At 38.1% G+C, this 25,325-nt stretch overlaps 1 protein-coding gene across 1 annotated transcript in view; it reads left to right on the top strand.

Moving 5' to 3' along the window:
• Window positions 1-25,325, top strand: part of LOC150081763 (alcohol dehydrogenase class-3-like) — a 97,490-nt gene that overhangs the window by 28,255 nt on the left and 43,910 nt on the right. Inside the window, exons 4-6 of the mRNA XM_090379625.1 lie at window positions 817-958; window positions 6,191-6,278; window positions 19,828-19,957. Of these exons, the coding sequence (XP_090235751.1) occupies window positions 817-958; window positions 6,191-6,278; window positions 19,828-19,957 (360 nt within the window). The remainder of the gene's footprint in view (window positions 1-816; window positions 959-6,190; window positions 6,279-19,827; window positions 19,958-25,325) is intronic.

The following is a 25,325-nucleotide window of genomic DNA, read 5'->3' as shown; positions in this document are numbered from 1 at the left end:
TTGAAAAGTGTTGATTTTAAGCCTTCAAATATTTTCAAGGTCATTTCGTATGTTTTTTTCAGTGCTAGGGACTTCAGAAAATTCAGAAAGGATCTTTACTGTAATGAATTCGAAGTGGAGGGATGGGCGAAATAGACGTTCAGTTTTACTCACAAAAAGCGAACTAATGATCTACTTCTATTTTAAAGATAATTGTTTAGATTTTTCTGAGAAAATTAAAAATGATGCCGAAGTTCTTAGGGTTGCTCGAAGCAGTACAAAATACAGTACGTTCAATATGAATGATTTGTAGCTATCAAACCAGTACGTTTTTCTTTTTTTTTTGCTTTTTTTCACCTACCTAAAATTACTTTAGCTTGATGTCAATTAATGCACTATACTTGCATTAAAATATTTGGATCAATTCATTCTTTTTATATCATCCATATCGTTCATTATCCTTATGTATCAATCCATATCCTTTCAAGTAGAAAGCCATGGTTTACCATTAAATATTTTAAATTATAAATTAAACTAAAATTTGCAAATATTTATAGTCAATATGAAAACTATAATTTTTAAACCAAAATCTAAAAAATATAAGCAACATGTTTAATTATTAACTAACAAATCATTCAATTTTCCTTTTTTGGGGTGGGAGGAGATGGAGTGACAGTTGGAGAGTGGTAGCATTCATTTTTAACAAATTGGGATGATACTATCATCCCAGTTTATATGTTCTTATGCTCGTTAAGCATAAGCATCATGAACACTATAAATACTGAAAATAAGGAATTAAATGCTAGTGCTGATTACTACTTTTTGTTTTTTTTCTAGATTGTGTCAACAGGATTCTGTCACACTGATTTTTATTATCAACAAGGGAAAAACCCATCATTTCAATTCCCGTGTGTTCTGGGACACGAAGGGGCAGGAATAGTTGAAAGTATTGGTCATGGAGTAACATCATTAAAGCCAGGTAAGATCTGTTTCATGAATCTTATAATAATAGAGTATGAACCGAAGTTAAGATAAGTCAACTAGTGCTGGCCGTCCTAAAATATTCTTTCAGTGACCTCTTATATGAAAGGTACTGAACTCCTAAATGCTTCTTGAGACTTGTCAAAGACATTTTCTAGGCATGGAAAGCTAGGAAATTTCGGTAAAGTCCGATAGCTCTGCGATCAACTTTACTAAGAGCCTTACCCGTGAAGGTGGTAAGACTGAAAGCTGGGTTTCCAACTATGAGCAAGGCCCGAAACACTACACCTAGTATACTGGAGCTGGGCACCCTGGTGCGAACTAACTTAAGCAGGGATCGAGGTACGATGTCCACATCACACAAAGACCCTCGCGAGTAGCACAGTCGATACAATCACCATTCTTCCTATTCTGGATGGAAAAGGCCTCTGAGTTCGAATCACTCCGACCACATGAGCATTTTTATGGGTTTATATCACAACGTGATTGAGTTAGTTGGCTTCAGGTAAGGGTAGCATGCATTTGTTTTCATCCTAAAACTCGAGTTTTTCGTCCATCGGGCAGATAAACCGACCGCAGATATATACACGAAATTTACAGACTTAATATAATACGGCGCAATATAGTCTAGGTGCTGATACGCCTAAATCCCCGTACGACGACGACAACAACAACACACAAAGGAATGCAACCTTTCTACATCACGAAGCAGTAATAGGCCATGATGATGATGACTTTAGTCATCCGATGCAACACCACCGCTTTGCTAATTGGAAGCTCGAAGTGGTGAAACCTACATTTATGCTCCAGCTCTTCTATCATCTAGTATGACTAATGTCTTTGAGGTTATGATACACATCATGGCGAAATCCAATATTCCTTACATTTCGAAAGTACAGCTGTAAAACGGTTTCATAGGCTAGTCACTAGATAGTCCACCGGAATGAACCTATTGGTAACTCCTAGGAGGAGTTACTAATTAGCAAGTTACCTATTGACAGCTCTCTAGGAGTTTTGCAGGTGTATAATCTCGTTGCCTCTACTGTACCATCTGGTGACTGGAGGGGGAGAGTTCAAGTAGTATATGAGTGCAGGGGGCATTAAGGCAGCAATATGTCAAGGAGTTTCCTATAAACTTGCCGCGTGCACACCGTTTCCAAATTTTTTTATAAATCCATACAACACTACCCTCACCACTCTCACTTTATGTAGAAAAAGTAGAAAGCATCACGAACACCCAAACCAATTGAAAAACTTATCTGCTTAAAAATCTAAATCTCCCAAAAACTTCCTCATTCATTTTACAAATATACTTGGTTTCAATTCCAATCTCAATGATGTCCATTTCAACCTATAATTTGCTAAGCCCCACTTACTTTTTCTTTCGGAATCTCAATTACCTTAGCCACCAGTCGTCTCATGTGCCTTAATTATTCACTCTGACTGCTTTAGCTTTAAAAATGTTACTTGAGCATATGTCCGCTCTGGTATTTCTTGTCAATGACTTAATTTGGATTCTCCACTTTTTGATATCCTCTGGTTTAAAATCTTTTCACCACGTTCTTTCAAAATCACCTGATGCCTCTATCGTTCTCCTAACTGCACTAATCATTTGAAACCCTTTGACTTTCTTCAGTCTAATTTCCTAATAACGTCATTTTCCATAGTAATTTTAATTTTCACAGCTACAACTGACTTCAATTTTTTAGTTATGCACGGACCCAGCTGGTCGAAATGCTGAGGCATTTGATTACTAATGAGCTGACTGCTTGTTCACTTACCTCACAGAATACCAAACAGTCCTAACCTTGTCACCACCCTTGATCTTTTTTATGACTAGCAATCCTTCAAGGTACAACCTCAATATTAGTGATCCTCTAAGCACCTCGGATCACAATTTGGCGATGGTCTAGTCTACAGTGGCGTTACTCTCTCATGGCCATTCTCAGCCTCGTATTGACGTCATTTGACATTACGTGAATGAGAAATGGGATGATCTGCGTGATTTCCTCTTTTCTTTTGTTGGATTACTATTTTTAAATATTCTGATCCCAATGTTTGCTAATATCGTGTCAATTAAATTATTCTCTACTATGACATTCTTATAGGGGCGAAATTCTTTATTCCGCATTCCACCCTAATATCTCGTCCCTTGGTTTCCCAATGAATGTGCTAAGGCTGTTCAAGATAAGAATATTATTGTTATTATTATTATTAGCTATATGGTGCAAGGAAGCCTGAAGCTTATGCTGCACCAGAAAAAAAAAAAAAATTCCCCGAGTTACCCTGAGAGAGAGAGAGAGAGAGAGAGAGAGAGAGAGAGAGAGAGAGAGAGAGAGAGAGAGAGAGAGAGAGAGAAGAAGTAGAAGGGAATCACCAATAAAGAGAAGGATGATGATATCCAGCTCAGGATCCTGGGTGTGCCAAGCCAAAACTCACCAGATGTGAGCCCCTGGGAATAATTGCATATCACAATTGTCTTGTGTCTAAATCTGCAGCTTTATTTTTTTGCCAACACTAATTGCTCACAACAGTCAATTATTAAATCATTCCAAACCCAATTTTAAACAGGATAAGAGTAAAAAAACTTGATTTTTTGTCCAAGTGGTAGTCGAGAATTCTGGTCTCTTGCCAAAGCTATTGGCTACAACTTTATTCTTTTTCACTTTCTGCTAAAGATAAAGCTGACCTACTAACATTGCATTTTTCTTCTAACTCTTGTATCGAAGACCTTGGTAAATAATCTCCTCAAAAATAACCACCATACAAATGATACTTTACTCAATGCCTTCTGTAGTCTTCCGGAAGGACGTTAGAAGAAGACTTAGAAATCTCGATGTACAAGCTCCTATTTTCCTATTGTTTCGATTCACTGTTAGCAGAAAATTCACTGTTATTCACTGTCTTCCTGGTGGGAGGGAGCATAGAAGCAAACAGCCTCACTGGACACTTGGATGGAAAAAGGTCGCCTTGCCGACGAATCAGAGTTCTAGTTACTTATGCTGACGGCAGGTCTAGAGTAGCTGAAAACAGCATGAATCATTGATTGAATCATACCAGGTGTCTACACCGCAGACTAGTCATGAAAGTGTGGTGTGTGTTTTTGTGGCATAGTTAGGCTTCTTGATATAGATATATCATGGTTTGAATAACACAACCTATATGAACATTATCAACCCGGTGCATTCTTCATTTTGACAGTTCATTTGATTGAACTGTCAACATGAATGTCAACATTGAACTGTCAACATGTCAACTTAAACTCGTATGTTTCCAAAAAAAAAAAAAAAACAGACGTTTTGAGCTGTAGAAGTTTTTCACACATGTGTTCAGACTAAGTTACTAAAAGTATGACAAGGCGTTGTCATACTGAAACAGAAAAGGGTCCTAAAATTGTGCCATAGTGTAGACATGTGGACATGTGTTTTTGCCATAGTGTAGAAAGAGCAGAAGTGTCTGGAATGTCGGTGTATCGCATAACCTTTATTTACGCTCAGGACATCTTTAACAGACGGAAAACGGAAATCGCTATCCGCAACAATACGGAAACATCTGAATAGAAAAACGCCATTGAAACTAACCAAGGAGGAGACATTCAAGACTACAGCATGGACATACCGCATGACTACAACCGATCCATTCATGACCTGGTGCAAAAGGCCAGGTCTGATGCTCCCAACCAATATGACTACCTGAATTGACATCAGAGCAGTACTACAAACTGACCAGAGTCATCACTCCTCTTCCTGACCCCATAAGACGATCACGAGACTGTGACCTACCTGAAGTGACACTGAACTGAACATCCAAAAACCATGAATGTGACCGCAGTAACTCACCTGAAGTGATTCTGAACTGGCAATCAAAAACCACGACTGTGACCGCAGCTACGCTGTTGGCGATCTAGGTTGGACACCTAGTCTGGCCCACTTTCTCTCCCGGGGAAGGGGCGAGACTGCCCCCCCCCCTGTTTACTTCATCTGGTGCGGCATGGGCATGCCGCACTGATATCTGGGGTCGTCTTCCCTATTGGCCCCATACTGCTGTCTTTCCCCTCAGCCTTCAGTCTTTCCCCCCACTCTCTCTCTATACACCACAGTGTACGCCCCACACGACAAAAACTTAAATAAACTTCCAAATTATAACAGCCAAATCGTGCATCAATTCCGAAATTTAACCTCGTTAGCGAACCACCCCTTAAAATCGCGTTATTATTATTATTATTTTTTTTTTTTTAGGCCCTAGCCACTGAAATCTCAGGAAATTAGGTGGCAGGGCCTGCCAGAGTAAATATAATTATGCTGGGTGTACCTGGTCTGCCTCCACGGGGCTGAGTGTGGGCAACGTTGGGCCCCAGCAGGGGTCTAGCGGCTAAATGGCCAGAGGAACAACGATACACAACACAATACTTCCAAATCCCATACACTTTTAAATCTCTCGCCTCAACAGTGATCTGTTATAAAGCTTAGGATAAAATTAGATTAAAATTAAATTAGTATAGAGGTTTCAGAACCCGGGGGTCTCATATCATTGGTCAATTAGTAGAATGTTGCTATTTATCTTTGCGTAACATATAAAAGCATTACTAGAACCAGCATCATCACCAGCCAACCTAACACCCAAGGAATGAAAAGCTAGTATCAGATACATTTTTAGATTCTAGAGCTCATAAATTAATTAATTCTGATTTAACTGTATCTGTCAGTTCTTTCATAAATGAATTTTTTGAAATGAACCGTTTATAATCACCATATTGCTTTATTTCCAAATTATATCTTTCGTAATTTTTAACAAGCTACTGTCGTATGTTCAGACAGTGATTTGTCTTTTTACTCAGTCTGATTTTAGTTAATAAGCGTATAAGAGTTACAAAAGTGTTACATTACATTATTTAATCAGTGGATCATAATTTACAAAATGCATTTTTTAAATGAATTTTTACTCGAAATGTGGCGTAAGTTTATTTCAATTGAAAGCATATTTTCCCAGCTGTATCAACAGTGCAGTGTATTAATATAAAGCATTAAATTTTTTTAATGTATAAATTATATGAATAAATTCATTAAAAAGAGCTTTTTAATGAATAACTTACGCTCATATTAGTGATATAATTTGCATTTCATTATCGCAACGTTTGCGTTATTTTCCAGGCCATTACATTTCAACTGATCATTTCTATGGACTTTATTAATGTGAGTGGGTAACTCTGATATGTTTTTTCCACCTTCAGGTGATCATGTGATCCCATTAGTTATACCTCAATGCAGGAAGTGCAAATTGTGCAAAAGTCCCAAGACAAATCTTTGTGAGAAAATGGAGTAAGTTAAATTAAACCTAATGCATTTTGAACATTATTTTATTACATTATCTTAACTTTCTATTAGAGACCAAAGAATATTTTGGTCATATTACAAAGCCCGCAAATTGAAACTTGTAAAATTTAGTTTGTTTTCTCATATGTTACCCTCTAAGTTTGCTACACAGATTATGATGTGTTTTTTTTTTTTTTTGTGTGTAAATGGTCAGTACTCAGTTAAAGTGAAAAAAAAAAAAAAAACAGATAAATATTAATACAAAAGCGATTTTTATACAGATTCATTAGAACGTTTGGAATAAATTCTGGGCCTTTTGATCTCAAATGAACATTTAATGGTTCTTTTGTCCATTAATTATCATTTTAATAGGCAATGGTTTTCATTTGTCCATAACTTCTCCTTTTCAAAGATCAGCAGTAATTTGCCATTATGTTTACGCTACATCTTCCTTAGCTTCATTCTAGCTCAGCGGTTCTCAAACTATGCGTCGCGATGCCCTGGTGAGGCCCTTTAATTTACTAGTGGCATCGCGGACGATGTAATAGTTTATGTAAAATTTTCATGGAAAATATTAAAAATGTATGATTTTATTAAAAATGAATTAATGTAAATAATTATAGAAAATGTTTGGGGTATTTTTGGCGAAGAGAATGCATCGTGTCCTGACCGTATTCTTGGGATCCGGTACTACGAGCGATTGGTTCGGGTATTTTCTCACGTTATTTGATCTTGCATAAGTCCGAATTATTGTATTAACATATTAAAAATAAGAAATTGCATAATTATAGATGTTTTTCTTCAAGGGAGGCGCCGGGAAAAGTTTACAGGTCAAGGGAGGCGTGGGCTTAGTAAGTTTGAGAACAGCTGTTCTAGCTGCTTTATATCTATATAGAATCGTTCGTTGCGAGAAAATTTATTGAGCAATGATATTTTCATAATTGGCATATTTATTGTTCTGTAAGAAGTTGTGAACAATTTTGAAGCCATTTCATGTTTCTCTTTCAGCTGTGTGATCATCGTTCCTCCAAACTGTTCGCCTCGCCTGCAGTAAACTTTCTTATCTGCAGGCAAACGAAAATGTCTGTAAGTTTTGCATCAGGTAAAATTGAAAATTAATTAAAGCCTTTACAAATTACCGCCAAGTAAGACTTTGTGCAGTCCTCCATACTTTCACGTTCAATACTACTTTAACCCACGAATGACTTCATGAATTCTCGTTGTTAATGATTCAGCTAATTTCTTTCAATAGTTTATATCAATATTACCATTCTGAAAACAATTGAGCCCGTAACTCATTTCATGGGTGTTGTTGTGTTTTCACCTTCTGTTCAAGATATTCCCACGTTCCCCACAGAATATTTAAATCTGGTACTTTGCTGACAAATTTAAATGCCCTACCATTTTCTTTCGCGTCAGTTCAGAAAAGTCGAAGCGTTGTGAGCCAGGCAAAAGTGTAAAGTGTGTTCGTGTGAAACGGCACAAGGGGTCCCCTCATCTCCGCGTAGTATACATTGGCATATACCGTTGAGGCATATACTGTTGTATACTGTTGAGGCCAGAGATTTAAAAGTGTGTGAATATTGCATATGTGTAGTGTTGTGTATCGTTGTTCATCTGGCCATTTAGCTATTGGACCCCTGTTGGGGCCCAACTTTGCCCACACTTTATCCAGTGGAGGCAGACCAGGTACCCAGTAGTTTGAAGTTTTATTCTGGCAGGCCCTGCCACCTAATTTCCTGAGATTTCAGTGGTAAGGGCCTATATATATATATATATATACACATTAAAAAAAGGGGAGGGGGAACTCTAGGAATAGAAAAGCCAAAAGATGTTTGTTTAGTTGCGGTTTGAATTTAAGCGATTTTTAATTTTGATAAGCTGTGTGTGGGTCTTGCACTTGGGAGATAGGCAGAGCAGGGAGGAGTCCGAAGACTGGTGAGAAAAGAGAGAAGTGAGGCAGGTCCATGCTTCACGAGACGAAAGAAAGGGGGTGGCAGGGGGGATGGGAGGACCGGCCAGGGGTTTGGGGGTTAAAGGTGAATGGGGCTAGAGTACCGCATTCAGATCGCCAAGTGGCGTTCGCAGTAGGGCTGCAATTTGTTCAGTGGTCCAAGTCCCAGCGGAGATTGGACGAGTTGTGAGTTCATTCATGAGATGAAATCCCGTCCGTGGTGTTTAATAATTCTATTACCTGATTTGGAAGGTTCATTCTGGAGTCAGTCCAGATTCAATTTGCTCTGTGAATAGAGTTCAGCGTTCGCCTCGTGGAGAAAAGTTGGAGGGCAAAGCTCGACAGCGCTCTATATTCTTCTTCTTCTTGTCATTATTGGAATACAGAGTTACAAAATCATGAGTGTCTCTCAAATGCAGGGCTGTAGTGAAGGGTATATGCAGGTATATGCCATATACCCTCTGGATTTTTTTAGATGAATAGCGTATACCTTCTGGTTTTTGAAAGGCTTGAAAACAAATATTATAAAAATTTAATTTCATTGACTATCAGAAGTTTTTCACTTCTGATAGTCAATGATTTTCACTGATTACCAAAATACAGAATTTTATGTTGAAAAAATCGCTTGTTTTATTCTATGCGACTTGTTTTATTCTATGGAAATCGATTAATATGCACGGCTCTGCTTTTCGTAACATTCATGGAGGCAGGGCTGCAGTGGAGACATACGCGGTTATACACCGTATACCCTCTGGATTTTTTTTTAGATGAATAGCGTGTACCTTCTTGTTTTTGAAAGACTTGAAAAAACAAATATTATTAAAATATTTACTGAAAATTAAAAAATAAATTTATTAGAATTTGATTCGTAGGCAATACTTATAGTTTTATTATATTTAATATATATGCCATTACACTGTGCTGCCACTTTATTAGGTACACCCTGCTGTGCACACAAATGGTTTGTTCCACAACGTTGCAAGTCACATGACCACAGTTATGGATATAAATGCATCAGAACAACCTTTCTAGTATCAGTTAAGCGTACAAACCGTAGCAAGAATGGACAAAAGGAGTGATCTAACGGACTTCGAACGTGGAATGGGGTGCAAGACGTGCTGGAAAAAACATCTCTGAAACGGCAGTTCTCCTAAACTTTTCACTCACCACAGTTTCAGGGGTGTATCGAGAATGGTGCAACGAACAGAAAACATCCCCTCAACGGCACTCCTGTGGAAGAAAATCGCTTGTTGATGAGAGAGGTCAGAGGAGGATGGCTAGAATTGTGCAAGCAAACAGACAGGCCATAATGTCGCACATCACGTCAGAATACACCTTGGTGCGCAGAACAAAATATCGCAACGGACCACTAGCCGCACTTTGTCGCGAATGGGCCACAACAGCCGACGGCCACATCGCGTACCTTTGTTATCAATGAAGAAGAAGAGAGCACGCCTCCTGTGGGCACAGCAATACCAGCACTGGACTATCGAGGATTAGAAAACAGTTGCTTGGTCTGACGAGTCGAAGTTCCTGGTGCGTCATGTTGATGGAAGGCTCAGAATTTGGAGAAAACAACAAGAATCCATGGACCCGTCGTCTGACGACAACTGTGCAAGGTGGTGGGGGCAGTGTTATGGTGTGGGGAATGTTTTCTTGGCACACATTGGTTCCATTGATACCCATAAATTCGTCTGAATGCCACATTGTTGCTGATCAAGTGCATCCGTTCATGTTGACAGTTTACCCTCAGTCAGATGGTTTCTTCCAGCAGGATAATGCGCCGGTGCACAAAGCCCGAATCACTATGGAATGGTTCCAGGAACATGACAATGACTTTTATTTGCTGCAGTGGCCTGCTCAGTTCCTCAGATCTCAATCCTATTGAACATCTTTGGGGTGAGCTGGAAAGGGCTGTTCGCTGCAGGCCTACACCTCCGTCGATTCTCAAGGAACTGCGTGGCAAAGTGGCAGCACAGTGTATGTACTTATATGTAAGTAAGAAAATATGCCGTGTGCATATATATATATATATATATGTACAAGCTGATCGTGGTGCTGATAGCACCACTATCAGCTTGTACCACACTTTGCACCAGCGTGGAAATGCCTCCTGCTTCTCTTGTGAACTCGGTGCCTGACATAATAATAAAAAATAAATATTCATTTATTGCAAATACAGCAAGCCCATCACTGCACTAGCCTAGGGGTCTAAATTCAGGACAAAGGAGACAAATATAAATAAATAAAAAAATACATAGCATATTCTATATATACATTAACAACGAATATGAATTATAATGATCAAAAATATATATCGCAGAACATCACATTTGGCTCTCGGATGCGGTTACTGGGTTGCAGGCAGGCAGCTATTTGTATTTCTCATAATTTGATTGGAAATGAGACTCCTGTAGGCTTTAGAGTTTAGCAACTTCTTACAATCAATGTTGTGATGATTTATGAGGTGAAGGGATGCATTGGGGAACATCCTGTCCATTTGTTTTAGTCTGGAGAGTTTTGATTTGAATTGTTGTTGGTTTATTGAATTTTGTTTGGGGAATTGGTTGCAGAGGTAATTAACTTTGCAAGAAGCATGACTCCAGACTCGTTGATCATCTGTTACAGAGACTTTGTTTTTAAGTTTTTATAAAGCTGTTGCCTGGATATTGTATGGGGAAAACGAAGTTTACTGTTCAGCCATCTAATAACCCAGTACTGTACTCTAAGGCAAGGAATTCTATGACGGTAACTTGAGGAGCACCAGACTAGATTTCGGAAGCATAAGACAGAATGGGGAAAAAAACATCTCTGAACATATTTTATGACCTTTTCTGTCTTGAATCCCTGCTGTTTCTTGCTTGATCAGCCATTTTGCTTTTTGAATTTTTTTTAGCAACATATACATATGAGAATTAAATGAAAGATTTTTGTCAAAAGCAACTCCTAGGTCTTTGTGAGCACATACATTTGGATTCGAAAGATCTGCAATTTTAATTTCTATGTGGTTTGGTTGTTTCTCTAAGGAATAAGTTATTTGAGAATATTTGTTTGCATTTATAGTCAGATTCCGCACATCTGTAAATTCGCATCATGGCTAACCTTGGAAATTTCATCACCGGATTTGGAAATAATAAACAACTTTAAATCATCGGCATAAGCCAGCAGATTTGGATTTTCTTGTACTAGAAGTGATTGTAGAAATGCTGAAAATATAGTACTGGAGAGAACACCTCCTTGAGGAATGCCTGTTGTGGTTGTGACGATAATATTATCAGTATTAGTGGGGAAGATGAGATTTCTGTGATTTAGGCTGTACTGTAGATAGGATATAACCATTGTGTCAATGAGGAAATGATTTTTTAGTATTTCAATGGCTTTCTTGTAATCAATGTTGTCGAAAGCACCTTTGATGTCTAAGTAAAAGACATCGCATTGTGCTTATCCTGAAACGCAGTTTGGATGCGCACAATGGCGTCAGCTAGGCTTGTTGTTGTGGAGCGCCCTCTAGGACCAAAATGCATGTTGACAGGTGCATTAGCGAAGATCGCATCCTGAAGATATGGCAGCATGATCTTATCAATAATTTTAGCGATTATTGACGACACAGCAATTGGACGATAGCTTATATGGTTATTACTACTAGCCTGTTTTGGAATCAGGGTAATTCTCAAAGCCTTCCATAGTCTTGGAAGGTATGGCTGGGAAATGCACCTGGAAATTATATGAACTAAAGAATCAATGATGAATGCACTGGACATTTTAATAATAAAACTAGGGATGCCGTCACATCAGGAGATTATAGGCAAAATCTGGATTCATTAGAGCACATCAGCTTATCAATCATCAGCGGCCAACTTTTCACGTCTTTTAGTCCATTTGAGCTAAGGTTTTTTTTTTTTTTTTTTTTATGCATAGCTAATAACATCGGTTCTTTTTTTTTGTGGGGGAGGGAACTCCAGATTTCCATGTTATGCCGTTCTCTTCGCGGTGTGCTCTCAGAAATCAGCTGATGAGGGCCTTGGTTAAGTCTGCAGTAGTTCTTGTCTTGTGTGAAATTGTTTTTCTTTTACTAAAGCGATATTCGTCGCCGATCAGGATCACTTAGCACAAACAAAGCAACTAGAAATCAACGGCAGAATTGGGAAACAGTAATTCTGTCGTTGATTTCTGGTTAATTTCGACGGGCATCATACCTTAAAATTTCAAATATTTCTTTAACAGAATATCCTTTAGCTCTGCAAAATACTATCACTCCTTTTTCCCACTCACTGACATCTTTTCTGCATCCCAATTTTCGTGCTGGAAACCCTTGCTTCTTCAATCACAGCTGGTGTGCCTGTAACTACAGAAAAGTGGTTAACCTTATACCAATTTTAGTGCGACAAGCATAGAAGAAAAATGTGTTCAGTTTGTTATAAAAAAAGTCAAGTGCAGCCATTATCAACCCACTGCAGGATGCAAGCCTCCTCAACAATTCATGCCGAGGGAAATGGACCATAATCTGCCACACTCGTCCAGTGCGGGTTGGCAGATCGACCGTATTCAGCAGTCAGGGGCTTGAACCCTGGTCTACTCAAAGAGCGTGTGCTACTGCACTCCCACTCAGCTACGGAGACCCGGTTTGTTATATATCCTAAATACTTAAGTGACTAAGCGGCACTTTATATACTTATGCGGTATTTTATGTAACTTGAACTGTGACTCGACAGCAATAGAACCGTTATGTCTCCACAATATTGTCTATTAAGTTATGTTGTTTATATTTAATTTCATTAAGAAGTTTGAGAGCCCTTTCCGATAACACAATAGATATAATTACCGTCCTCATCACACCGGATGGAAAAGCCGTGGTTCAAATCCCATCAGTGACTCGAACAATTTTTAATTTCTTGACGTGGCTGAATCAGTCGATCTCAGGCGAGGGTTGCATGGTTTTATCACCTGGAACTCGGGTTTTTTGTCCAATAAGCATTAATCGACCACAGAATACACGCAATTTACTGATGCTGTATAGCCTTAGATATAAACTTTCAGACAAATTTTGGAAGAATCCAGGAATAGTCTCCATTCACTTATTCATAATATTATGACTCCCAAAGCAGTCGTTAATCCGGAAATATTCCTGAAGTAAGAAGTGAATCTTTCTGAGTAAAATATAGAATTAACTCGGTCTCAGAGTGTCTAAACCAAGAAAATGATCCTGGAGAGAACAGGCTTAGGGCGTTGGGGATCTTACTTCCAAGGATCTCTGCTGAAGATTTCGGAAGAGCCCAATTTCTCACTAAAACTTGTGTGTATCGTAAGCCGAATCAAAACAAGAAAATTTATATATTATTAAGTTTGGTTAGCAGATTGAAAAAAAAGATTGCTAGTATTTACACTATTATTGTTATTATTAGCCATCTTGTGCAAGGAAGTCTGAGGATTATGCTGCACAGGCCAAAAAAAAAATTTCCGAGTTACCCTGAGAGAGAAAGAGAAGGGAATCACCAAGAAAGAGAAGAATGATGATATCCAGCTCAGAACCCTGGGTGTGCCAAGCCCATACTCACCAGATGTGAGCTTTACATTACTCTATTTGCATTTAGTTATATTAGTATGAAAGAGGTTGTGCATGGGTATGGCACTTCCATCGTTTCTACTATCCAGGTAGTATGAATGCATCGTTTATTCAGTTATATTAGTATATCAAAGAAAACAGAACAAATGACATGGATTTAGGACAACTTGGTCTTCCCAAACAATAGTTGCTCACTATCACAAAAATACTGTTGACTAATGGTAAAATAAGGTATGCATGCGTTCGCGCGCGCGCGCGCGCGCACACACACACATTATATCGTCTGGAAGTGACAACTTGACTTCCAATGGACGGATTTTTCACTAAATTTTATATTTCGGCCTTTGACAAAGATTTACCCAGTCATTCCAAATTTCACTTAAATCGGACAAGAAGAAATACAGCAATTATTATTATTTAATACAATTTGTATATAAAAAAGAAATTCATAGATTAAGTGCAGTTTTCATTCAGTATTATTAGCTTTAGACAGTCGTGTGTATTATTATGTAAGACTTGTGAACGTGGTGTCGCTTGTGAAGAGATAAGTATATGTAAAGAGAGAAAAGATTTTAAAAAGAATATATGGGAGAAGAGTAATAAATGTTATACAATTGAAATTGAACTGAACAGCTGAATTTAGAGAACATAAAACTATAGAGTTTTATTAAGTATTCTATAAATTTATAATCGTAGTGAATATAAATGATAAGGAAATAACAGTATTTACATTTTACCTCTATTAATCGCAGAAAAAAAATCATTTAGTTCAAGAAAAATTCGAACGCGCCTAAAATTTAACCCACTGTGTACATTTTAGGCGCGCAGTGAGGTCGGAAACTTAGATGGCGACCCTGGCTCATTGACATTGAAAATAAACCTGTCTGTGATGTGTGTGTGTTAGTTAGGTTAATCGACAGGGCACAATCGCGGAGCATATACAGTACTATACAAATGTGTTGTGTCATTTGAATTTTTGTAACAGACTACGTTGTATACAGAATTAGCTATACAGTATTTTGCAATACTGTATAGCTTATTCTGGAGATTTTTTGAATTGAAACTTCTTCTTTAGGCGCACTCCAAGCAGTTTTCAGACGGGACTAACTTGCAGTTTTCAGACGGGACTAAAATCGTGGATTGACAAAAACGCAACGAAAATGCGACCGTTGCCATAAGTAAACGCATTACAGGCACTCTGAACAGCTAACTATCATATAAAGCGTGCGATCACAGAAGTAAGCAGCGTTAGCAATTGGGAGGATGACAACCTGGAAATACCCAGTGTAGTTGCCTTTTTTTTTTTTTTTTCTCCTCTTGTTAACAACCTGTTGTTGTTATTATTTGGTTTTTAGGAGCATTAGCAACTAAGGCCATATTGCTCCTTGTTAACCCTGTGAAAAATAACAGTATTTTTCAGGTTTCATTTCATTTTGTTAATTGGTAAATCTGTGCTTTATATCTTTGCTTTTATAGCCTGTGGATAATATTCATCCTATATTCGCTTATTACAATCGCCGTTAACAGAATTAAAATTCAATTTGTAAACGTGATCACTATGACCGGCGCTTATTACATATCGTATAGAGAACGGTATTTTGTTATGGAGTATCCATCGTAAAGTGATTGATCGTACAGTGAACCAATCGTAAAGCGGAGTTCCACTGCAGTGGCCATTGTAAAGCGTATGCCTTACAATGACCACTGCAGTGGCCATTGTAAGGCCATTGTCATTACAATGACGCATGATCCAATTAGTACTCCTACTGATTGCGTCATGCTATTTATTTCGTCATTATCTACCGTATTTCATAAAAAATTTCGACGGAAAAGAATTTATAATTCAGCATGTCGAAGACTAATAAGTGACTGTTGTAAGGCGCATAGAGCACGTATGCATGCAATGCAACCACCGAAACCACCTCCATTGAATACATTTCAGCTATTTCGACAGCAGAAGAAATTACAACGTACGATGGAGTTGAACAAAGAAGACGACGGAGAAGGTCCATCCACATCTTTAGAGCCTTACATCTCCCCAGAAATGCTAGAAGTGAATTTGGAAGAAGGAGTCATGGAAGCTGATATTGCAAATGAAATCGATGAAGAGTTCTCGAAGCCCAGTCGTAAACGAAAAGCAAAGAAGCCAAAACCGACTGCCAGAAGTACTCCATCAAATCGTTCAACGCGTATTCGGCGTAAGCAAAAGGATTTTAAGAAACACCAAAGCATACACGCACAGTTTAAACGTACATTCCTGGATAATGATTTCGGTTCATTTTGTTCCATGTGTGGTCGGCTTCGGGTCAAGAAAGATGTGAAGGTTGTAGCAGCTGGAGATCACACTATCCTTCAAACAGCATTTCCGAATGAGGATGTAAGTCAAATGTCGGCCTCTGACAGCTGTCGTGACTCTCTCAAGAACAAAGTGATTCTGGCTCTGTCGAAGTCAAATGGTTTTAAATATCATCCGATGCCACAGCACTTGCTGAAACTAGATTTGATAACGGAGCGACTCTTATCTCCGAGGCTCCCATTCATACAGATTCATCGCCTGTGGCATTCATACAGTCAAGTGATAAATGTTCGCCGCAAGAAGTTTCACTTAATTTCCATGCTTGCTTGGCACACAGTTTTTCTTCCCTATATGGGGGGGATGCAACTTATGTAAATAATTAAAGTAGTTTTATTTATTGACGAAAAAACAAAGAATATCCATAAATTTGCTGTGCAGTTTTAAAAGTTGACTTTACCATGTAGTTAGAAGGCATTGCATTTCTTTGAGGATTTCTCTAATACGTTTCATCATTCATTTCGCTCCTCACTTATGGCTGCTCTTTCAGGACTTGTTCATCCATTGCTGAAATGCGTCCTCTAGCATAGTTTTTCAGTTGAACTAACTAGAGGTTTCAGTCCACTTTTTAATCACTTGTAACCATGTTTCAATTACTTTGTCTAAATAAATAAAAATATAATCTCTCTATACATTAAAAAGGTTTTCCTCCTAGTGATATTTATTCGAGGCAATTACGTCACTACAAATGCAATTAATTATTGACAATTGCCTCCATAATGTTCACCACGTGATCACTTGCATCATTTGATGTTCCATTGTAACGTTTTTTGTACATTAATGAATATTGTATATTTGTAAAATAGTTTAGTATTTTATAAATATTTTAAATATTTGTATATATTTCGGTTAAATATTTTAATCCTTCTCTTTTGGATGCAACAATATTCCTCATGCATTATAGAACCCTAATCAAAAAAACCTTTTCCTAAGTGACTTATGTAAACGCAGGTAAATAATGACATAGTAATATTTATTCGAATTTGAGAATGACGTGCCCTACAAATGCACAGGTAAATGTTTATATAGATCATTTCCTGATTAGATATCGATCATAGTGACATAGTGATTTGCCTGGTGGCATCGGGGTTCTCCATGAACTCCGCGTTTTTACTCGGTGTACAATACTCTGCGTATGGCCAGGGTGTGTGTTTTGCGAAGTATTAGTGTGGGTTGTATTGTTCCTTTGGCCCCTTAGCCTGGGGCCTGTGGAGAGCCATTAACACCCACAGTTTCCGTCACCGCCCCAGGGAGGTGGGCTAGGACACATTAGGAGTGAAGAACCCTCTGACGGGGCGAACCCTGGGGTAGCCAAGGCGTCCAAAAAAGAAAAAAAATTATTGGAAAGGAGATAGGAAGGGGATGGGATAAAAGTGGTAGAGAAGGGGGCAGTAGTTGAGGCACCCACCTGATTTTAAAGGGGAGATAGTAAGGGGACCCCTGGGAATACCCATCCTGGTCCAGAGGGTGAGAGTTGAAAGTGGGTGGTGAGGTGAGCCACCAGGCAAAAGGGAGTTTAGGCCACTCAGGGTGGGGGAAGGGGGTTACGGAAGGAGACTCAACCAACCTATGTTCTTTTATTCCTACCACCTGGGGTGGTTGCGGAAGGAGACTCAACCACCCCAGTTATAAAAGTACATAGGGAAAGAGATCCCTATGGTGGACAGGAGGCATTGAATGGAGTGTCATCCGTCAGAAGGATTTTGACAAATGTTGATGCTAAGAAAGCTTTAGGTCCCGATGGTATTTCTCCACTTGATCTCAAAACCTGTGCTTCTGAACTTACTCCTATTCTTTGCTGCCTTTTTTCACTTTCTTATTCCAAAGGTGTTTTTCCTTCTGCTTGGAAATTTTCTCATATCCAGCCAGTTCCTAAAAAGGGTGACAAATCCCTCCCATCCAATTATTGTCCCATTGCAATTACTTCTACTCTTTCTAAAGTAATGGAGAAATCAATTAACCGCCAACTCTTAAACTGGTTTAAGAGTTGGCAGTTAATTTCTGCCCTGCCATGGAATATTGCTCCCACATCTGGGGTGGTGCCCCCAAAACCTCTCTCAGGCTTCTTGATTCCATTCAGAAGAGGGCAGTTAGGTTAATGATTCATCTCTAACAGAGTCTCTCCACTCGCTGTCTCATAGACGTACTGTTTCTGCTTCATGCCTCTTCTACAGATACTTCCATGGGCACTGTTCTTCTGAATTGGCTTCTATAATTCCCTCTCTCTCTTTCAAAACAGTCCGAACACGTGCCGCCACCAGCCAACATCCATTTGCTGTCCAACTTCAAACTCACAGAACCAACTTTTCATCTTCTTCGTTTATTCATTCAGCTGCTGTTTTCTGGAACAACCTTCCTTCATACGTATTTCCTGAAAATTACAATCTACAGAAGTTTAAGTCCAATGTCAACAAATATCTTCTTTCGTCTTCTCAACCTTCAACCCAAGCATGGTACTAAGTACTATAGGTTCTAATACTGCTCGTGTTTGGGGTTTACATAAAAAAAAAAAAAAAAAAAAAAAAAAAAAAAAGTAATGCTTAGTTGGAATGAAAAGCCTAGTAGCCTCCAAAATTAAGTCCCTGAAGGCTTCCCATTTAGAATTCAACATTGGTAACTTCATCAGTTGATCCCACTGTTCAGAATTTAAAAACTGTCTGAAACCACTGTAGTCACCGTTACGAAAGCAAAAGCTCTTCTCTTTAGCCTTGATGATAGTTACATCTTTAAGAAATTCCCACATCAGTACATTGTGATCATGTCACCCAGTGGTTCCTTTATCTGCAGATTCTTAATGCATGAATAATCACTGCTGATAATCAGATCAGAGTATCACTCCCTCTGGTTGCCTCTCAAACATGTTGCTGTAGAAAACAGTCATCCAATAAATCCACAAAAGTCTTGGTAGTGTGTGAGTGACCAATCTTACAAGTTCCAGTCAATATCTGTAAAATTAAAATCCCTTATTATAAGACATTCTGATTTACTGGCCTACTCTATTTCTCTGCACAATTGCTTATTATACTCGTCAGATTCATTAGGACTATAACGCACACCTACTCTCATTTTTCCTTTGCCAGTACTTATTTCACACCAAACAGACTCGACACTGCATTGTCCAGCAACATCAATTGGATACATGACCTTAGATTTTTATGTGTTGCTTAACTAACAGCATAACCCCTCCTCCCTTCCTGTACACATTGTACTCCCCAAATTAGAATTCTGCACTGCTTATATCTGTGTGACACCACTAGGCTTTATATACTGGGCTTTCCCATAGTTTTGGGCTCCAGTTAGAGCTAAAACATTTGGTGCAGTGAGATCAGTTAGGTACTAAATGACATCACTTAGTGGCATCACTGGGAGAGAAGCTTTGTGACACAAAGATTCTTTTTGGCATGGCTACCTGACATGAAGGCTCTCCATGTGATCACTTAGTTATCCACTCTTAACTCCATCCCTGAGTAAAATAATCTATTCAGTAACGTTTTTGTAAATTTAAAAAAATTAATAATTTTTTTTAGTTAGTAAGATTATTTTAGCCAATCTCTGAAACAAAATTTTTTTTTTTTTTTTTTGTATGGCCTGCTAATGCTGCTTTTGGCATGTCAATTTTCATATTTTGTTTTGCTACTAGAAATTTTATGAACTTTTATCTAAGTTTGAAATCATTCTGTTTTAGTACCTGTTTCTGTGGAACCCAGCTTGATGGAACTACACGGATTACTTGTAAAGGAAAGTCTCTTTCTCAGCTGTTCGCAATAAGCACATTTTCAGAGTACACTGTTGCTCCTGAAATTTCTGTTTCAAAGGTTAGTTAGCAAAATTATTGCTGTATAATACTGTTATACCAATATTCTTCTGTTTGAATTTATAACCTGAGTTTGGCATATTGATATATATAACTGTAAAGTGCCACTGAAAAAAATGCTTTTTATTGTATTTTTACTTTCGTAAATTCTTTAGGCTGCCTTTATAGTTGCAATAAAATTAGTTTTTCATCACGTATTGAGAAGCAAGTTATATTAAATAATGTTCACTATCGTACCAGAAGTGATGGGACATGTAGTTATCAACATGAAATGCCATTCCACCATATAGAGAAAATATTTAATTAATAGCTTCCTATGCAGTTGTTGAAAAATATATATTAACAAGCTATATATTAGGCTTCCTATCTTGGGAACTTCATCAGTAGCATGACAAATATTAGAATAATATTTGTCATGCTGATAATGTTCACAAGATGAGCTACCTTGACATCAAGGGGGGAACTTAGAGTTCCCTCTTGATATCACTGTTACTCCAACTGTTCTGGGAAAGATGCACACATCTACCTATATATATACAGTGGTGGGAATCAATTTTAAAAACTGGTTCTCTATCACCTTACTCCCCCATTTCAAGGTAAAAAAAAAAAACAAAACATAGACCAAAAGTAGTGCAGCTCGCATGCCGTTCAGTGTGATATGGCCTTTAGGGACCGGTTTGGTGAACTTGGGGAAATTCTATTAACAGGTTTGCATGAACCAGCTGAATCCCACTACTATATATATATAAGAATTGTTCTTGAATATACAGTAGGCCCTCGATTTAACGGACTAATTGGGGGAAGAGGTGTCCACTATTGCCGAAAGCCCATTAAATTGAATGTATTTTAAAAACATATATTAATAATGAAATTACAGTGTACAGGATGTATTAAAATGTTATTACAATGTATAAGTATGAATAAAATATTATTATAATGTTCATTAAGTAATTTATACATGCCACTAAAACATCTGCTAAAAATATAAAAATAAATTTATGACAGGAACCAAACTTTATTTTAATTAAACACATCAAAAACTATGCAATGTAACTAATGGAGTGTTACCACCATTTTTTTTTTTTTTTTTATAAAGCTCACACAAAATTGTTTTCAATGTGAATATTAGAGGGAAAAAATAGTTTAAAATTCTTAAACTCCATTGAATAAAAAACATAAAAAAAAACATTAAAAAAAAGATACATAATATTCAACATTAATATTAATTTAATTGAAAGAATCACAATTTTCAGAGTCAGAAACAACTAAGTGGTCATGAAGAAATCATCAAGCTTCAGTTGCCTTACACCTTGGTTGTTGCTGCTTCCTTATTACTGTAGATCGAAATTCTCTAAAATGTTCATAATAAGGAAGCACATCAGGGTCTGATGATGATTCAATATAATGTATGTGTCATCCATATGTTGTCTTATAACAGACAATTTAGGATGAGGTGCAACTAATTCTTTGTCATTATCATCATCCTCTTGTTTCCCACAAAGAAAATTTTCTGTAATCTCTATCTCCAGAAAAAATTTGATAGGATCACCTTCATCATTTCTGAGCCACTGTTCCACATCATACTCAGTTGCATTTTTGTTGCCGACCCCCAGAAGAGTGTCCCAAAAATTATACGCCTCAACTCCCTCAAAGTCCATTTCAAGTTCTATGTCATACAACAACTTCTTCCAAGCATTGGAAAAGGTATCTTCACATCTTTCCATGTAACTGCTAAGTTAAAGATAGTAGATCTGATGTTGTATGGATGTAAATTTTGCAGTGTTCTGGTCCCTATTATATCTTCTACTGTATCTTCTCTTTCTTCCAAAACAACCATCACTTGCTTCTTGCCCTAATGGTAGCCGAGCATTCTGGTCTCTTGCCAAAACTATTGGCCACAACTTTTGCCCATCTCTGCTCCCACCTCGGTCCAAACCAGATGGTTCTGTTGTCACTTCAGCCAAGGATAAAGCTGACCTGCTAGCATCCCATTTTTCTTCCAACTCATGTATTAATGATCTTGGTAAAACACCTCCCACCATTCTCAACAAGCTCCATTCAATGCCTCCTGTGGTCTTCCATCAAAAGGAGGTCAGAAGGATTTTGACGAATCTTGATGCTAAGAAAGCTCTGGGTCCCAATGGTATTTCTCCACTTGTTCTCCAAACCTGTGCTCCTGAACTTACTCCTGTTCTTTGCCGCCTTTTTTCGCTTTCTTATTCAAAGGTGTTTTTCCTTCTGCTTGGAAATTTACTCATATCCAGCCAGTTCTTAAAAAGGGTAACAAATCCCTCCCATCCAATTATCGTCCCATTGCAATTACTTCTACTCTTTCTAAAGTAATGGAGAAATCAATTAACTGCCAACTCTTAAACTACCTAGAAACCTTCTGTCTGATCAACAATTGCCAGTATTAGTATTAGTATTAGCATTAGTAGAGGCATATGATGCAAGAAAGCAAGCTTATTCAGCATCAGCCAAAAAAAAAAAAAAAAAAAAAACAACCACTACTTCCATTTCACCCCTCCGTTCGTTCGAAATACCTGTCCAGCTGAGCCTTAAATTTATTTAGGCTATCAACTTCAACAACAAGCGATGGGAGTCTATTCCACAAACCAACTGCCCGCTGGCTAAAGGCAAATTTCCGCACATCTATCCGACATCCGTCCTTCCTCAATTTGAATTTATGCCCTCTCAGGTGATTATTCTGAGCAAGAGGAAGAATCCCATCGGCATTGAGCATGCTCAAGCCATTCAAAGCCTTATACACCTCTATCAGATCACCTTGCCGATGCCTAGTCTCCAGGCTCTGTAATTTGCAAAACTTAAGCCTTTCTTCGTAAGAGCAACCCTTTGTTCCATTCACTAATCTTGTTGCCCTTCTCTGTACTCGTTCGAGCAGCTCTACATCCTTCTCGAAATGAGGCCTCCAGACCTGTATACAGTACTCAAGGTGTGGCCTGACCAATGCCTTATACAAGGGAATAATCACATCCTTATCCCTGCTAGAAAAATTCCTGTATATCATTGACAAGACACCATGAGCTACTCTTGCAGCTCATCTGCACTGCTCAGAGAACTTCATATCTGCCTGCACAATTACCCCCAGGTCCTTTTCATTCTCTACCACTGTCAGCGTAGTACCACAGAGTTGATACGTTGATCTGGGGTTACTGTTTCCCATATGTAGTACTTTGTATGGATTCTGTCCCACTAGTGATATTCTGCTTATGTTACCCATTTATGGACTAATTCAATGGAAAAGTTTGGTGAAACACGAGCAGTTGCTCTTGGCGTCTCAAAGGCTTCCGATTGTGTTTGGCATAAAGGTCTTCTAAACAAGCTTCCATCTTATGGTTTGCCAACTGTTTTTTTGTAACTGGTTATCCAGTTTTCTCTCTGATCGTTCACTGAGGGTGATGGTAGATGGCTCTCTGTCTTCTAACTTCTCCACTAATGCCGGTGTCCCCCAAGGTTCAGTTCTTTCCCCCACTCTTTTCCTCTCGATTGACCAGAAATCCTATCCATGACAATAGCACATTGCATTCCACTTTCCAGTTTGAGAAACTTCGCCTTGCTCAATCAGCTTCAACTTCTTGAATATCCGCTACCAATTCCTTAAATGCCGATCTTCCGGTAATTCTCAAGTGGGGCAAAGAAAATTTAGTTGATTTAAATCCTTCTAAAACTCAGTCTTGTCTTATATCTCGCAAAAAGGATTCTTCTGCTCCTATGCTTATCTTTGGTGACATTCCGATTTCTAAGCAAAACGATATATCTCTTTTGGGGATTACCCTGACTTCTAATCTCTCTTGGCACTAGCACATTACAAATATTGCTTCCTCTGCATATAAAAAAAAAACTTGGTTTTCTCTTTCATTCTCGGCATTACTTTTCTTCCAAACAGCTATTCACTCTGTACAAATCACAAATCCACCCTACCATGGAATATTGTTCCCACATCTGGGGTAGTGCCCACAAAACCTCTCTCAGGCTTCTTGATTCCATTCAGAAGAGGGCAGTTAGGTTAATTAATGATTTATCTCTAACAGAGTCTCTCCACTCGCTGTCTCATAGACTTACTGTTTCTGCTGCATGCCTCTTCTACAGATATTTCCATGGGCACTGTTCTTCCAAATTGGCTTCTATAATTCCTGATCTCTCTTTCAAAACAGTCCAAACAAGTGCCGCCACAAGCCAATATTCATTTACTGTCCAACTTCAAACTCACATAACCAACTTTTCATCTTCCTCGTTTATTCATTCAACTGCCGTTTTGTGGAACACCCTTGCCTCATACGTATTTCCTGAAAATTACAGTCTACATAAGTTCAAGTTCAATGTCAACAAATATCTTATTTCGTCTTCTCAACCTCCAACCCAAGCATGGTACTAAGTACTATAGGTTCTAATGCTTTTCGTGTTTGAGGTTTACATAAAAAAAACCTCTTCCAAAAGCTTCTTATACAACCTCTTACATGCAATGGTTACACCCTGATCCATTGGCTGTATCAGTGAAGTAGTGTTGTTAGGAAGCAGAAAAACATTTAATTCTCCCATCCCTGCTAACTAACCTCTCAGCATTAGGGTTAGCAGGTGCATTATGTAGCAGTAAAACAGCCTTTATTTCATGTGAAGGGATTTTCAGCACATCTCTCTGATACACATCAGGAATAAAATGGTTAAAGAACCAGTCACAGAAAATATCCATTGTAAACCAGGCATTTTTTGAGGGGGAATATATCACTGGTAACTGGTTTATTAAATCGTTTAAAGCACAAGGTTTTTTTGCCTTGCAAACTACCATAGGTTTAAGCCAATACAAGCCATTAGCATTTGCCTAAAATAAAATTGAAATTCCCTCCTTATTTAGCTTACGACCAGGAGTGCTTGTTTCATGCTTGTAAGCCTGGTATTTTCAGGAACAGCACAATAAAAAAGCCCAATCTCATCAGCATTATAAAGCTGTGATAAAATGAGGCCCTCAATTTTAATGAGGTTATTTAGATATTTTCTGAAAGCCTCAACTTGTTCTTCATTTGTATTTAAAGATTCACCTCAGGTTCTTTTATTAACAATGCCATAGTGCTTTCGAAAATACCTCAGCCATCCATCACTCCCCTGAAATTTTAGGTCCACACTATTCACAAATTAAAAAAAAAGTTCTAAATTTTTCCTTTAGGAGAGAAATTTTTTGTCTATTAAATTGGAGCCTGTGAAATCGAGGGCCTACTGTATATTTGTTTCTGATATTGGCCTTCCATTTTTCACCTACAAAGATAAGTCATATACTATTCAAAAAATCTCGATCAGGAATTGAGTTTATAATATTAAGCAAAATTTAATGAGTTAATTTTTAAATACAAAAT

The sequence above is a fragment of the Mastigoproctus giganteus genome, chromosome 8 (assembly GCF_048544385.1).
Source record: "Mastigoproctus giganteus isolate SK-2022 chromosome 8, ASM4854438v1, whole genome shotgun sequence".
Lineage (NCBI taxonomy): Eukaryota > Metazoa > Arthropoda > Arachnida > Uropygi > Thelyphonidae > Mastigoproctus > Mastigoproctus giganteus.
Note: the sequence above shows the minus strand (reverse complement) of the source record. Positions and strands in the feature narration are given on the sequence as shown.